The 16,621-nt window shown below is 48.3% G+C and overlaps 1 protein-coding gene across 1 annotated transcript; it reads right to left on the reverse strand.

Annotated features, from left to right (window-relative positions):
* Nucleotides 1–1,684: 1,684 nt before the first annotated feature.
* Nucleotides 1,685–15,497, reverse strand: LOC142573916 (uncharacterized). Its single transcript, XM_075683121.1, has 7 exons — nt 15,378–15,497; nt 14,521–14,593; nt 7,399–7,493; nt 6,471–6,575; nt 4,443–4,481; nt 3,862–3,912; nt 1,685–1,877 (listed from the first exon to the last, which is right to left on the reverse strand). Exons 1-7 carry the CDS (start codon nt 15,435–15,437, stop codon nt 1,767–1,769), a joined length of 534 nt encoding a protein of 177 aa, XP_075539236.1. The 5' UTR covers nt 15,438–15,497; the 3' UTR covers nt 1,685–1,766.
* Nucleotides 15,498–16,621: the final 1,124 nt, after the last annotated feature.

Raw genomic sequence — 16,621 nt, forward strand, 5'->3', positions numbered from 1 at the left:
GCGTTTACCAAACAAGCCAACATTCTTTCTCGCTCCGTTCGCCTTTCTGAACGAATATGAGGCTCAGATTTTTTGCTGTGAATAACAAAATGCGCACGATTCCCGCAGAAAGATCATAGCAGCAAAAGATTGCGTGGTACGAGTAGCACACTTCTCGCATGGCTCGGTGCTCCTTCGATCTAGCGCCTATCACAACTTTGTACCTTTTCGGGACCATCGCTCGCTCTCAGGAACGCGTCATCGACGGCAATAGGTAACTTCCGCAAGGGCGGCAGCGCCGACGAATTTATTAACAGGACGCCGCGGGAATTTTCTAGGAACCTGACGCGATATCTAGAAACTACCAAAGGAAATCATTGAAGCAGAATTGATCGACAAGCTAGGCACGCTGTGCGTAAGCTGCCTGCCTGTCGCGATGATATCTCAGGTCCAATTTTCAGATTGAAGTAATAGTCGTGGTCGGTTCAATAAGCGACTGCGCGATGAAATTCTTTGTGCAGCTACTCCATGCAGTTGTAGTAGAGCCTAGACGTCAGTGGCACATGCCAACTCTGGGGAATGGGCCAAGAACCGGGTTGTTCCGTGTAGCAATAATAAAAACGAATTATAAAGAACTGTAAGCAAAATTGGTGAATAGGTATCTGTGTGGTTGTTTGAACATGTGGCTCCTTCCCAATATGAGGGATTGACCAAGAAATGGGTGGATAATTCCAAGTTAGAATGACTTCAAATATCACAATTGCTTTGGGCTAAGTGCAGCAGAAGGCGAAACTACATAAAATGACAGTAAAAGTAGCAGAAAAAAAAGCAATAATTGAAAGTGGAGCTTCGTGTACGCCTACGTAGTTGCCAACTTCTCGCTACCACAAACTTCTACTTCCTTGTATAGACAAACTCGAAGCACGCGTTCACACCGTCGGCGTTGTCATCGGCGTTGTCGTGCGCTCCGTAGTGACGGCGCACGCGCGCGGTGGTTTATAAGAGACGAGCAATTCGTTTGGCTGCAAAAACGACGAAGCGAAGTGGACGCACAGTCAACACTATACGCCCAATCGCCTCAGTGGCTGAGCCAGAACAGCTTCCGCTACTGCATTGTGCACACGCATAGTATAAGCCCACCATAGCTTCCTGATGAGCTGTTGTGTGAATGCAAATGCACTGGCCTGAGCGTAACGGGCAGTAAAGCTGATGTAAAGCCAATGTTAATATTTCACTGGGCGCCGACTAACACAGACGGTGTCCCGTCAGTCTAATCTCACGCAACATCGAGATGCGAAACCGGAAACGCCGGCCACTAGCGTCGTTCTTCATCAAGCCAGCGTAAAGTGCCTACGCCAGCGTTGCGAAATGCCTGGTAGTTGCCAGGGCGGTGTTCCTTCTATGCCCACACCGGAGTTGCAGCAGCATGTCGCACTCGCGTACGGTTACGAATACCGTCCGAGGAGTTACCTTGTTATCGCGCTCAATGCTTCGCCTTTCGGGCGAGACTGCCAATTTTTTAGTGCGATTTTTTTAAGAGACGTTGGTGCCTTAAGTGCCACCGGCTACTCCTCGTAGTATGGAAAACAAATTATGAAAAGCATTAACAAACATTGAATACAGCCAACGAGTACGAGAACACGCAAAGTTGTATACGAGCGCAAGGTCTTCGCAGTCTCTAACGTACGCCGGTCGATATCACAGACATGCTTGAGTTTATTGAACAATGTCTAGAAACAATGCCCCCGCGGGAAGACGGGAGTCGGAGGTGGAAGGGCGGGAGGGGATCATTGGGCGTGCACAACGGCAGGCGCTGCCTGTTCTTTCTCATGGGCCCGCCAGTGATCCGGTGCCGTTGACAGGCAGTAGAACGCGTGCATCCTAGACAGCACGAACGCCTGCAGAACGAGGGTGACGGCGACATTTTAAACGCTGCGCCAAGCTTTCCCGCGGGCTGAAGGTGGCGCTGCTTAACGCAGCGTTCGCGCGAAAATGAGCCTCAACGGAACGCGAGAAAATTTTACGGCTGATTCAAGTTAAATGAACATTACATAGAAATGATTATTTAAGCTGTATTAGTTAATTAGGATTTTGCAGTAACTGAAACTACACCCTTCCCGTCTGGTGAGGCTTGATAATCTCAGAAACGAAGAAGCAGCGCGTGTGGCGACGCCACGTTGAAATTACCCCGCAAGCTCTTTGTGACGTCACGGATTTCGGGAGCTTTTATATAGCACGCCACACCGCACGCTCACTCGAGCTCAAGCGGTTACACTCAGAATGCTACAAACAGACACATACCCCACTCAAAACAGATTACACCAATACATGCCTGAGCTCTACAAGTCTTATTGCACCAATTGCAATACATCCCTTAACGTTTATCGTTTACTCTGGCCGTGCTCGCAAGCTCATGTAAACTACGAACAGGACAAGCGCAAGTTTGAAGAAGCAATCCGGAGCGAAGAACTCGCTCCCCAACTCTGGGCCGTCCAGCAGGTCCACGACGCCGCCAGGAAACTCAACCTCCCGGTTCCGTCGTGGGAGACGCCCACTCCATGAGAGCCCAAAGCTCTCGTGGCCTGCAGGACCTGAATAAAGTTGATTTCCTTCCTTCCTTCCTTCTGTTGGGTTCTAATTGTTTATCGATCGCATCCTAATCGCATCTACTGAGCTCTTCGCATCCTAAAGGAGTGAAGAGCTCAATGTAGAATGTTTTGATAACTCTGCTTAGGTTAAAACGGCCTCAATACGAGCAACTAGTACATTAAAATACGCTGTCTCATGACACACCGGCGCTGCGCGGCTTCGGTGCGAAATTGAAAAAGGGCGCTTGTTATCTCCACTATCAATCAACTTATTTACGTCAAACGAACGAAAACTGCGTTGAAATACTCTTTACGAAACTAAATTGATTCAGTGTTGCCCTCTAGGGCCCCGTTGAGCACCGAGGTCAAATGCGCTCGCGAATTAGGTTACTAGGATCCGAAGGTGCCGTCACATACATGCAACATTAACCGTGATTGCATCTGCTTGATATGAACTATATCGGTATAATCGATTGCGGAACCATACACATGGCAGTGCAACGGCTCTAAAGCAGACTAATCTTGAATATAGGTCGAAATATCCTATCTCCTTCACTCGTGCGATGTAGTAACGTGCTGACGTGGCAAAGAAACCTATTCTTCATTGACACTTTTCAGTGCAAAGTTGAAAAGCAATGCGCGGTCAGCGAGCTCATTGTCGATGGAATTGGACTTAGTCCAGCCGAAGCAGAGTGCGTCGTTCTACGACAGTGAATACCAGACAGTAAGGATATTGGTTCTTCCTGTTCTGTCGCCCTAACACGGTGGTTATGACCGCCGCTCTATTGAGCCCGATTGATGTCGCTGGTTCGATTGCCGGGCGCTGCGGTCGCATCCCGATGGAGGCAGAACGCAAAAATGCTCGTGTTATTAGATTTCAAGTGCACGTTAAAACAACTGTGGCGACGCATAACGGCGCTTTGGGGCTAGTGCCAAGAGCGCATGCGCATGGAACAATCCTAGTTATCTTCCAGAAGATCGCAGCTAATAAAAGTTCAGTAGTTGTTTGGGACACGTGATATTCACTCGCCCTGCTCTGCCGAGAAGCGCGTTCCAACAAAAACCCGGGTAGTCAAAATGAATCCAGATCCGTCGGATGCGGCGTCAGCTTTGGGACGTTAAACGCCACAATTAATTTGACACTGCTGGAAAACTTACGCAACGATTGAGCAAGCAATGCACCGCTCTCATTTATCTTCGCTCGAATAAGCAATGCGCGACCAGCGGCCAGCAAAAAGTAAAGCGAACGTCATGCTTCGTAAGCGTGCTTATAGCAGGGATAATACCGACTCACCTCACCAAGGAGCCAGGCTGTCGCGCTGGCTATTCTTGTACTGTGTGAGAACTGCGAGACGAAAAAACAAAATGGTGATCGGCCTCAGATCAACACACGCTTTCAAAGAAAATGAAACAGGGTTGAATCAAGTTCAGGTGCTTGAAAAACCCACGGTTTCTGCACACGAATTTATATTTTTAAAGTGACTTCAATATTATTCACTCGCTTCCATGTTAACTTTATAAGGTGGAACTAAAAATGAATTGTGGTGTTTTACGTGCCAAAACCACGATCTGACTGCGAGGCACACCGTAGTGAGAGACTCCGAAATAATTTGGACCACCTAGAGTTCTTTAACGCGCACCTAAAGCCAAGCACATGGGTGTTTGTGCATTTCGCCCCCATCGAAATGCAGTCGCGGTGGCCGGGATTCGATCCCGTGACCTCGTGCTCCAGCAGCACAACACCATAGCCACTAAACAACCACGGCGGATTATAGGGTGGGGCTGTCAGCGCAGTCAGTTTACCTTAATTTGCTGTGTAAATTTTATCTGCCGTCATGGCTTCAAGGTGTAAACGAGTAATTCATAAGTGCATACCGTGTCTGCTGCACCCAGGAAGGACATCAAGTTCTCGGGCTGAAAGCGAAGAAGAAAAGTGGTGTGTAAACTGGCGTTCATTGAATTTCTAAGAACAATTAGTTACATTCATTAGTGCCGAATGTTGCATGTACATGTGATCACAGGTCAGCAGAACCACGGCCGCTGGATTTAGAAAAAAATAGCTTTTTTTTCTTTTATCCAGTGCTGTGAGGGTACGCGCTGTGAGAAAATGCGCGAGAGAGCTTGGTTGATTTGGAGAACTGTCCATTATGTGCTTAAGTGTACATTATGTTGCAATGAATGCGAACGCGCCACCGTCATGCTTTCCAAATAATTGCTATTTGTCATCCACGCATTGGCTGTCGTCGCAAGTTGCTCAAATTTATTTCATGTATTGCATTTGAGAACCTCGACCCGAGAGTTCCCCGACAATGTTGCTTTCAAAACAAATAGATTTTTTTTATGGCACCTTTGGAAGTTTTCGTGGTAGATCGGTGGCACGTAGGTCGGACTTCGGGGAGGGAAGGCGAAGGAACGCATCACGGGAAAGGGCGTCTGTTCTAAGGGGCGAGGGGGCAAATCGGAGGAGGGAAGGGGGCGTATCGTCGTTTGTCTCACTGATCAGTGGTTTAAAAGGAGGAGGTCTGGATACCGAACAAAATGGTCTAAAAAGGGGGGGGGGGGAGGTCGTCGCTCACTCGCTCGCTCGTTCGGGCTATTCGCTTAACATTGGCGATGATTGTCGATGGTTTCTGCAATTTCTTTTTTGCAAGAGCTCTATTACAACGACCTGCAGCGTGCACAAGAATTGCCTGTGTTGCAAAAATTGTGTCAAACCACTAGCAATGCGACGCGAGTGAGCTGCAACTTATAATATTACAACATAATAGACAGACATTGTTAAAGGCTAAAGGTATCAATTATTGAAGCTGCGGCACCGTACTAATAAATGGCAGGAACATAATGACGCCTTTGTATACGTCCACGGCGAAGTGGTTATTAAGTACACATAAAAACATGGCTCACGTGTCACAGTATCAAGGGTGAAGGAAGATTTGTGTGAATGGTCCAGTCATCGCAACATCTCTAGGGCGTGGCACCGCGCCACCTACGAAAGCCACCTTCCTATACACCTCAACCACGAAATACACCCACCATTCTACTCCTATAAATGCCCACACTGTGACGCATACGCATCTCTCACACCTCTTGGGAACGTCTCTGCACAACAACGCCAACCCCCCTCCTACATCTAACACCTGGGGCGCGACCGGCGATCATTGTTCGAAACGCGCGTTCAGTTTGCGTTCAGTTTCGCCTCGCGCGATTGGCCTAGGACGCGCCGGCGAGCGCGGCTGACGACGTCGGCGCAGCCTAGGCCACTGAGACGAAACTGAACGCGCGCTTCGAAGAACGATCTCCAATCGCGCCCCGGAAGATTCAGAGGCCGTGCTGTTAGGCTCAGATTCGCGTAAGCAGCGACAGCTGCATGGTGTGGCGGGCGGGTTCGGGGGACAGCCACAGCCGCAGGAACCCTGGCGCAAGTGGGAACACAATAGCCAGCTTGCGTTTTTCTATTCTTGACTGAAATAGGAGTCATTTCCTCTTCCACCTCCTGTTAATAAAGACACGCCCTGCAAATCACAACTTGCCATTATGCCAAACATGGAGATTCCGCAAGACAAAGGGTCGGAAACTCCGTTACAGCTCGTTAAACATTGGTGCAAATCCGCTACGAGCACGCTATAAAAATTTAATGCACAATTCTAAAGCAAAGTCATCATCCACTAAATTCGCATCATTGCCATTAAACGAGCTAGAAATAGGCTGCATATAACAAGTAAGTACGCTAAAATTGCAGCGCTATGAATATTTCCAGTCGGAGATCAAAGAAAACCGACATACATTTTTTCAGCCTTATTAGCTTCGAAAATTGTTGTGGTTGTACTGGCCGTCGTGAGCCAGCAGATCGAACAGCACGTGTGATTTCATTAAAAGTGAAAGCATGCAGCGCTTCGCCCTCACCATGATGACCGTCTCGTAGAGAACGCATCCGTACACGTACATCACGTTGCCGACAGCGCGGAGAAGAATCCACGCGAAGGCAACCTTCATGCCTCTGGTCCGAGCCTGCGTAGAATTCACAAGGCGCCTATTAGGAGAAATAGTGACGGACGCTTTGACATTGTAGTGCATTCTATCACATTTGCGTCAAATTGCGCGCGCCACACCGAAGATTTCGAAGGCATCTAAGCGCTTCTTATGAGTTGTGCATGGGAAAGCATTAATGTCCAACTGAATGCTGCTGGGCGGTCCTTCGAATTTTGCGTTGCAAGTAATGTACCATAGCGGTACCTGGTGCTCGAGCCAGCGAGCAGCTGCAGCCTGCGGTGCGAAGGCCACATTACACCGAAGTCCTGCGCGACGAGAGACCGAGGAAGCAGCAACGGCCACCAAGGCTGGTGTGTAGGCGATAGCGGTATATACGTGCTGCCCTAGCCAGCAAGCAGCTGCAGCAGTCTGTGGTGCTGGCTCGGACTCCGCGCGCCGTCTTCTGAAAGCCTGAGCGAGGGCGACGTGGCGTCGCGGCGATGTCCTCTCCCCTCACGGAACACCTGGCGCACTAGGGCAGCAGCATGTGTTCCATGTCGCCCGCACTGCTACGCCGAGGCGCGCTCGTGATATGGCGTCGCAGCCAATGGGACTTTACGTTCCGTTTCACTGCTACAGATTGCAGACGCCAGCTTCTTGGCTTAATGAGCCATTTGATGTTTTCGTATCAATAAAAACTTAAAATAATATAGCGTTCAAATGTTGCGATAGCATCAGGAAGCATTAGTTAGCCTCTCTTCAAAGAGACACGCGATCATCGGTCGTATTCTACACATGCCATCGCAGTTAAAGAGGAAGAGTGGTAATATGGGACGGAGAACGGATGGTCTCCTTGGCTTACCTGGTTGGCTGACAGGATCCACCAGGTGCACATCGAAATCGTGATCACGCGCACGGTGCCGTTGATAATAGCCCTGAAGCACTCCGGATAGTGGTCTGAAAAAGACGCGAAAAGCGCCGCGAAATACCGTAGTTCAACTTGTATGATTGAACAAACAGGGTGAATATTATCAGAAATAACTTTCAGGATATCAGAATCGGTACTCGCGAAGGCAGCCTGAATCAGCGGCGTTGGACTTTGTGGAAATAAACTCGCCGGCAACAAACACATGTTCCGTTCAAAGCTATTTTCACGCGGCGTCGTTGTATATGCACTGTGTTGACGCAGTGGAAAGCAACGAATGTGCTTTAGAACGATGACCTTATGGGTAAGTTGGCATGCGATTCTTGAGAGAAGCAGCGTGATACACAAATATGACGGAAGCACCGACAAAGCGCTGGCTACCAACTGAAAAATATTGTTGAGATTATATATGTAAATAAATACACCTCGAACACTAACATGGTCCCACAAACGCTTGCGGTCCCGACGTGCTGCGAGGGCCGCCTTGAGCTATCGATGCAGGCGCTCGACTATATACCGTTAGCGCACGGATGGTAAGCTGTGTGGTGCAACACCGCTTGACGACAAGAAAGTAGAACAGGGCAGTTAATAACGCCGATTCGAACGGCCGTCCGCGGTCAGTCGTTTCCAATGGCTGGGCAGCCGAAACGCAAAACCCAGGCATAGACAGGCGCCTGCCACTGTCTCCGCAGTGATATCGACAGTCGGAAGTGCTTCGGGGATGCCAGCGTGTGAAACGGTCCACTATGGTCAAGATTTAGCGATCGCCGTGCGAGAAAGGAAGCGGCCCAACTATATCAACATACACATGGTCGAAGCGCTGGTGGGGAGACAGGAACCGTTGATGCGGCGGCATAGTATGACGGGTGATATTGGTCACTTTGCACGCAATGCACTTTGGACCAGGCACAAACGTCCGCATTCACACGAGTCCAGACGCTATAGCGTTGACCAAGTTTTGAGTGGCCCGTATACCAGGATGAGCAATGTTGCAGAGAGTCGAGGATAGCCCCCCGGAACCCCGCGGTGATGAATGGGCTTGGAAGAGGCGTGGACACATCACACCACAATGAGCATGGCGCTGACGGGTAATGGACAAGAATGAGACGAAGCGGGCAGAGGCGTTGCCGGAGCGCTTGTAGTTCGCGGTCGTTGCGATGCGACTCCGATAGGACTTTCCAGTCGACAGCAGAAGAGGTGAAATCAATCGCCACAACGTGAGAGAGGGCATCGGCTGTTCCGTTGTCTGCTCCCTTGACTTTCCGTATGTCCATGCTGATCTTGGAAATGTGTGCAATATGCCGAATCTCTCGAGCGACGTACTTTGGAAGAGTTCTTGTTGAAAACATAAGTCACAGGCTTCTGATCAGTTCTCACGTGGAACTCGTGCCCTTCCAGTAAGAGGCGGAAGTGTTGAATGGCGGTGTAAACGGCCAGCAGCTCATGACCGAAGACGCTGTGGCGTTTCTCGACAGATTGCAGCTTTAGACAGAAATAACCCAAAAGGTACTATTATATGGTAGCAAGACAGCCTCGATAGCTACCCTGGAGGCGTCTGGAGCTACTCCGGCACGTCAAAACGAGGGTGCACCAGCAAAGCGACCTTAGCGACGGCTTGTTTGGCAGCCAGAAAGGCAGACTGAGATTCAGACGATTAAAGTATTGCCGCAAACACGTTCCGTGGTACTTTAAATAGGTCGGTGATGGGCTGTAGTAAGGCCGAGCAGTAGAAAATAAAACGGCGTGAGAAATTTCTGAGGCCTAAGTACTCGCGAAGCTGGTAGACACTTAAGTTTAAGAAACTTCTTGACTGCCTCAACGTGGTACTGTAAGGTGGTATGCCTAGCGCCAAAATGCGATGGTCAAAGAAATCTAGCTCAGAGGCTCCAAAAACGCATTTCTGTGCGCTGACGACGAGGGCACACTGTTTTGAAGGCGCTTGAAAAGTTCACGTAAGTAACGCTCATGGTCTAGGACGACATACTATTCACTGGCATTTACTATGACGTCGATGTACACGAAGGCCACAGGAAAACCACTTGTCATCTCAGCAATAAAGCGCTGGAATGTCTGTCCGGCACTGCGTACGCCAAAAGGCATGCGGCGCACCAACTAACAAACCAAATGACCTCATGATGGCAGTTTTTGGAATCTCGCTGGGTTCTACGGTGTCTGATTGTCGGGCTCTACTAGATGCACTTTGCTGAAAACCCTGCACCAATGTAGATTAGATGTGAAGTCCTGAATATGGGCAAGTGGGTGGTTTGAGCATCGAGAGCACGACAGTCTCCGCACGGACGCCAGTCACCCATATCCTTCTTTGGAACAATATTCGGCGGTGATGCCCACGTGCTGGAGGAGGGACGAATAATGCCGAGTTGCAAGATGTGCTCGAATTAGCATTTAGTGCCGGCTGGACGCTCACCAAACAAACGGCGAGGACAAGAAAACACTAGAGAGCTACGTGTGATGATGTGGTGGGTAACCGTGTGACTAGCAGGTTGGTTCAAGTCACATGGCTTTGTGATTTCTGGGAACTCGGCAAGAATTCTCTCGTAAAGGTTCGACGGCATAAGAGTGCGGATACCAATGGGGGCAGTCGACTTAGGAAAGAAGTCTAACGATGGACATGCGAGTAATGCCATCGACGAGCCATTGGCGCCGCATGCTTACATCGAAGTCTTAGAAGGACAGGAAATCCGATCCAATGATGGGATGGATGACGTCAGCGATGACAGATCAAGCGGCACGTGCGACGCAATCCAATGTCGATGGTGAGAGAACGAAGCCCGACGTTACAATGGTGTAGGAGTTGACGGTGCGAAGAGGCTGCCGGCGAGGCTTCGAATGGTGGTCGCTACGGGAGGGAAACACTACACTAACCTTGGCGCCTTTGCTGATAAGGAAACATATGCCCGGAATCCTGTCCATAATACTGAGTAGGCGGCCAGCTCGAAGGGCGGGGTGACGTGCAGCTGTCAGTGATCCATGATGTCGTTTCCCGCTCATGTGCGGAGTGGCGTACACTTCCTAGCGTGATGTGCAAAACGCAGCTGGTACCAGCAGGTGGTACCAGTTGACGCTGAGAAGTCCTTGCGCCCATTACGCAAAAAGACGAAGCACGCGGACTGGAAGCACGCTGGCGCTGCCTTTAGTGAAGTGATGGCCGCGTAGAGGTTGTCAATGCGCGCCTCGAGCTGGGCAACCGCCGAGCTCTCAGACGTGGTCGCAACTGCAGAAACCGAAGAAGCGAAAGCCTCGTGGATCCTGTCGGCGAGCTCGGCCAGGCGGTGTAGCGTGACGTCGTCAGAGGCGGCATGGACGAGACTAACAGGAATAGGTGTTGCAAGAAAATATTCCCGAGTCGAGTGCCGTGAGTGCTGACGTTACGTTCGTTCAAGAGCTGCCGCATCCGGTGAAGCATCTCGGAAGGGCGGCTGTCACCGAGCTCTTCGCTGGTCAAAAGCTCTTCTAGGCAGACGAGCCCCAAAGGCACGGGACAGGTTAGACAATTTTCCTTGAGGCACACATACGGGCTTTTGCCCAAAGGCTGGGCCAGTACGACGGTGAGCTCGTTGACCACCTCCGGTGATATACACAGTGACGAAATCGTTTTGTACTATAGGGCAGTCTACGAGATAATCCGGTGCAGGTGAAATTGCACTTCCGCTTGTAGAAACCAGACTTAACGATTACGCGTCGAAAAGGTTGGCAGCTGAAGTCTCTGCTCTGCGATGTGATGGAGAGCTTGGCGGTTGAGTCCGCAGAATTGTAGCTGTAGAGGTCGGTCATGTTCTAGTCCTAGGTCACCACTGTAGAGGGCGAAAGAAAAGACGACCGACAGATATATGCTGCAGAACTTATAACTACGCCTACGCCCACTTATTTGCATTTCTTCGTTCGATGATGATTATCATCATCATTTATTGCCATCCCCTTTGAAACGTGGCGGCGACAAACCGTCACATAGCATGATTGAGTTAATCAGGCATGCTAAACATGCTTTTCATTCTAGCATTTTTGTATACATTTCCTTGATATTTGTTTTTTCCTTCCTCAAAACATCTCTATTTATTTATTTATTTCATGTACCCTCAGGGCCAGAGGCATTACGTTCTAAACCACTACGGTACGTTGTAAACCACTACTATCTGTAAGGGATCCGACCATGTCAATCTCTTCCCTGTTTTTTTTTTTCTACCAACACTGTAAACGTATCTTGCTTATCTCCACTGCTGACTGGTTGATGCCTTCTGTCTACTTTAAATCCAAGCCCTTCTGTAAGGTGTACGTTACTTATGGGCCTCACTATGTGAATCCCTTCGCATTCTAGTAGCATGTGCTGAATGGTCTCCGGATTTTTGTGGCGGTATACAAATGCCTCATCTTGTTGCGGATATTTGCTCCGATATGTGTTTGGCCTTAGGCAGCCAGCTCGAGCCTCAAAGCAAGGGAATGCCCTTTGTGTTATTGTAGAGATTTTCCCTTCCAATTTCTTTCTTCTCATTCTTGTAAATCTTCATGGTCATATTTTTTCCATTCTTTGCATCCAATTCACTGTCTCTGTTTCTCTTTCTTTTTCATGACTCCTGGTTGTTTCTTTACACTTTCGATTACCCTGTACTTGGTTGCCATCTTTCTTGGCCACGTTCTTCGTTCTGTGTCCACGCTTTCCAGGTAGAGGTACTTGTTCACTTTAGCCACCCGCTTATTTTTATCCATGTTCGTGAGTCTTTCTTCAAAACTAATTTTGATCAGTGCGTCTTACTTCAACAAAGGCCCAACCCCTGTCAGCCTGCACTGCCTGATTTGTGGTTTTACCGTGGGCTCCCAAGGCCAACCCGCCTACCGATTCTTGATTAACTTCCAAGCCCGACAAGGTATCCGATTTGAAGCACAGAATGACATTTGCGAAATTTAACACCACTACTGCTTTCCAGATCCCACGCACCCTAATACTTACTATGGCGCCAAAGTGCTCTATGTTTCATTATTACTGCATTCCGCTTCCCCTTTATTTTCAAATGATCTTGGTACGTGCTTGAGTAAGTCTTTCCTTCGTTTGTGTATAGGCCGAAGTACCAAATTTACTTGACTATGGGTATGACTTGCTGTTGAAATGACACCTAGTAATTACTTGTCACCCGCCGTGGTTGCTCAGTGTCTATGGTGCATGGGCTGCTGAGCATGAGGTCACGGGATCGAATCCCGGCCACGGCGGCCGCATTTCGATGGGGGCGAAATGCGAAAACACCTGTGTACTTTGATTTAGGTGCACGTTAAAGAATCCCAGGTGGTCAAAGTTTCCGGAGTCCTCCACTACGGCCTGCCTCATAATCAGAAAGTGGTTGTGGCACATAAAACCCCACAATTAAAAAAAATTACTTGTGTCTTCATTAAAGATCATAATTCCCGATTTCACTGCGCTAAAATTATGGCCTAGGTTTGTCGCTGCGCTGCCGCACACATTCGCAAGTGCCTAGCTGTAAATCTTTTCCACTGTCCTATCTTGCTGTGAGGGCCTCCTGCAGCATCCGACCAGAGGCGGGCACTACAGAAGCAAAGGGGAAGGTACCGGATCAGTGATCGCATTCAAATCTATCTCGCAAGTATGCAGAGCAACAGATGGCCTAGCCTGACTAGAGCTGTCTAAAAAAGAAAAAAAAAAGAAACTGGTTGAAGCTCGCGTGCCTCCCTCTACTATTTGCACCTAAGAAGTGCTGTAGTATCGGACAAGGCCGGGTGCAGCCGCGTGCTTAATGCAAAGCTTTAAGATAGTAGAGTGCCTCGTAGGCAAGCACCCTACCATTACTGCACTCCGCATGGCGTACATAGAGCTAGATATAGTACAACTAGCAAGCAGACAAACAAATCAACGAAAATGCTGGCTCTGCCGTAATCGAGAGTAGATGTAAGTGTGAAATGGCAACCGGCAAAGCGGACTGGTTGGAGACGATACTAGGCACAATCTTCAAATGGGTGTAGTGCGTGTTCGCAACGGCACACCCACATCACGTCACACCACACTGCACCATGCCATATTGTGCACTGGTTAGTTTCCTGTCACAGACAGAACCTCATTGCATGTCTCGTCTCGGTCAAACAGCCATCCACGGTGCGCCGGACGCTACCGGACGCTACTGGCGCTACTGCCGGCGAGCCGGACTTGCCGCGGAACTCACGGACCGCTGGCGTTCAAAAGAGCACAGGCTACTCTTTCCAAGAGCCTGAAGATGACAATCAAGTGTATAGTGCCCTGTATCTGCCTTTTGAACGTCGCCCTCCACCCTTTTGGAAATGGCAAACAAAACTTCAGCGTACTAGAAGTTACAGCTTGAGCGATATTGTGAACAAACATTTGGAAGAACTCGGAAGCAATAGCTTTTGTAACTTGTTTGGGAAGTAGCTAGCGTACGTAATGCGGTCTTCACTGGTTGCCTGGATGATGTCGTTTTGTTCTCGCAACTTGTCCGGATGTTCTCGTTTGAGTGCCCGGATAACAGCTATGGCTTTTGGCTCAAGATAACTAGAAGGTCGCCGACAACGGGAGCTAAAAGCATTTCATACTAAAAGCAGACGGAAACAAATGCATCATATGATGCACGTCATTCTGGCATTCCTTTTGGCACAGCTTCTTGTGCTTATTTTATTGTTTTGTTATTGCTACAGATAGAGCTTTCCGAATCGCCCGCGAGAACTACCTCCGCCGTCCTTCTCGGCGCTCCGGTAGGTGCTCAGACCAACTGCAGATGACGTCACGACCACGTTTATGACGCGCGCAGTCAATGCGGAATAGTTTCTGTGACCTATATCACCACTGAAATACCGCCCTGTGCTACTAATCACCGAAAAGATTCGTATTGACTACACCGGGAAAAAAAGTAAAAAAGGGCGGCTGCGATTAGGCGCAGTTTACACTTTTCTATATTATTTTGTTTCCTTGGTGTGAACACCTTAACATTTGGACCACTAGCGACAAAAATTCAAGACGTGTGCTATATCAATGAGTCAAGGAGTGAAAAGAAATTTCAGAAGTTTACCACTTGGATTATGACTTACCAGATTCTGGGATTTCTGAAATGGTTGCTAGACTGTACGTAGTCTCGCCCACCAATGCCAGGAAGTTAGCCACCTTGAATGCAGAGAAGAGTGGATAATGGCTTGCACCCGAGTTTGCTACGTGCATATCGAAAACGGCATTTCCAGCCGAAAACACTGGCACCGTGTCGCGTAACTTCTTTTCTGGTGTGCGTACCAGTGTCTTCTGCTGGAAATCATTTTGCAGGATAGCGGCACAGATGAGACAAATAAGAGCACAAGAACCATAGCCTCGTACATAAAGCAGTTTTATAATAGCTTAAGCAAATAAGGCTAGTAAAACAGCAGGATACCGTCATCAGCCAGCGCCTATATTGTCAGTCGAGCAATTACAAGAACGCTGTCTTAGACGATTAAGCATAACACTTACCACGGGGTCGTGTTCACTGTCTTGGTAAGCACTGTTAAGCGCCACGGAATTTGTTTTTTCAAATAGTAGCAACATAAGCTAGGATCTAACTGATCTCTAGATGAGATAAATTAAGCAAACGTATAGCCACAATGTGCAGTGCAGGTGAAATTGTCGACACAGCAACGATCCTAGCTGCGCTCTGCTGGTGGTACTACGCACTACTCTTTCATGCGTATATGGTAACGCAATCTCCACGTGACAAGAGAATTCCCGTTCAGTGTGCCCCTGCATCGTTTACGCGTGATCAAGCCTTACATGTGTTAAGCAAGAAATAGTTCCACAACAATATGACGCGTGGTTCGGCAGATGTTATACTACATAGTCTGCATAATATACCAGAGCGTCCGCAGCGCAAATTAATGCTCATCCTTGCGATTGTTCTCATGGTGGAGAAATCCAAGCTTACCCCGTAAATGAAGACAACAAAGCCTACGCTGGGCATCTGACAACATGATCCGAATAACATGGCGTGTGCAGTGATCGGTTTGATCAGCAACCGTTCTGGAAAACTTCGCCTACGTTTACTTCTTCGTTCACGCGCAGGAGCGAGAATGGGGGCGCACAAGCAGCAGGTTTAGTACCGGCAAGGATGTCATTATTATTATTATTATTATTATTATTATTATTATTATTATTATTATTATTATTATTATTATTATTATTATTATTATTATTATTATTATTATTATTATTATTATTATTATTATTATTATTATTCATTGTTTAATGGCACAAACTCATTGTAGGAAATAGGCCGCGAACCAGATTGTAATATGATTTTTAAAGAAGAAGGAAGAAAATAATCGAAGATGCGAAAGAAAATGATAATAAATTTAATAAAATAGTGTGTAATAAGGTGGGTAGCCTTGCATAAACAGGTAGAGTAGAAAGAATGAAGATACTTTCACAGTCTTGATACTCGAAACTTTGTTTTCGTTGTTCCGTCCTTATACAAGATACGCGCATCTAAGCAGAAATTAAAGAAAAATTGCTGACTCTCCCGCAATCGAGAGTAGATGTAAGCATGAAATGGCAACCGGCAACGCTGACTGGTTGGAGATGACACTAAGCAAAATCTTAAAATCGGTGTAGCGCATGTTCCCAACGGCGCACACCACCACACCACACCGCACCACGCCATACTGCGCAATGGTCCATATGAACGCTACCCAGATAGAATAATAAAACCGACTGAAGGCGGCACGACAGGCAGCGAAAGACGCCAGGGAGACCGAGCGCATTACCCAGCTAGAAGAAGAAAAGCGTCTGAAAGAGGCGCAGCCAACGCCTCAGGAAATCTCAATTCTTGCTCCATGATCTCTAGGCCGCCACTGAGCAAAAGGCTGGCTTCACTGAGCGTTAGCTTGCCAAGCCTGGCTGTGTGCGTAATGCTCTCTCTCCTAACTCTTTCCTTCCTCCATGAAGGCAAAGCAGCGCTTCCAGACGCGTCCGGCGCCACGCCACACAGCAACTCGGCGAGCGCAGTAGATCCGCAGCAAAATCCATTTTCCAGAATGGAAGTGTATGGTGCCTTGTATATGCCTTTTGAACGTCGCTATTGGAAATGACAGATAAAAGTTAAGCGTACCAGAAGTTACAGCTTGAGTTATGTTGTGCCCAAACATCCCGAAGAACTCGGAAGCAATATTT

Source organism: Dermacentor variabilis, chromosome 3, assembly GCF_050947875.1.
Source record: "Dermacentor variabilis isolate Ectoservices chromosome 3, ASM5094787v1, whole genome shotgun sequence".
NCBI classification, from domain to species: domain Eukaryota; kingdom Metazoa; phylum Arthropoda; class Arachnida; order Ixodida; family Ixodidae; genus Dermacentor; species Dermacentor variabilis.

What these genes read in the sequence shown, in the direction of transcription:
- LOC142573916 (XM_075683121.1), bottom strand. Translation starts at nt 15,437, where the DNA reads ATGTTATTCGGATCATGTTGTCAGATGCCCAGCGTAGGCTTTGTTGTC. An exon ending in GGATCCTGTCAGCCAACCAG is followed by an intron (nt 6,576 to 7,398) that starts GTAAGCCAAGGA and finishes AATTCTACGCAG; the next exon opens with GCTCGGACCAGAGGCATGAA. An exon ending in TCCTGGGTGCAGCAGACACG is followed by an intron (nt 3,913 to 4,442) that starts GTATGCACTTAT and finishes TTCGTCTCGCAG; the next exon opens with TTCTCACACAGTACAAGAAT.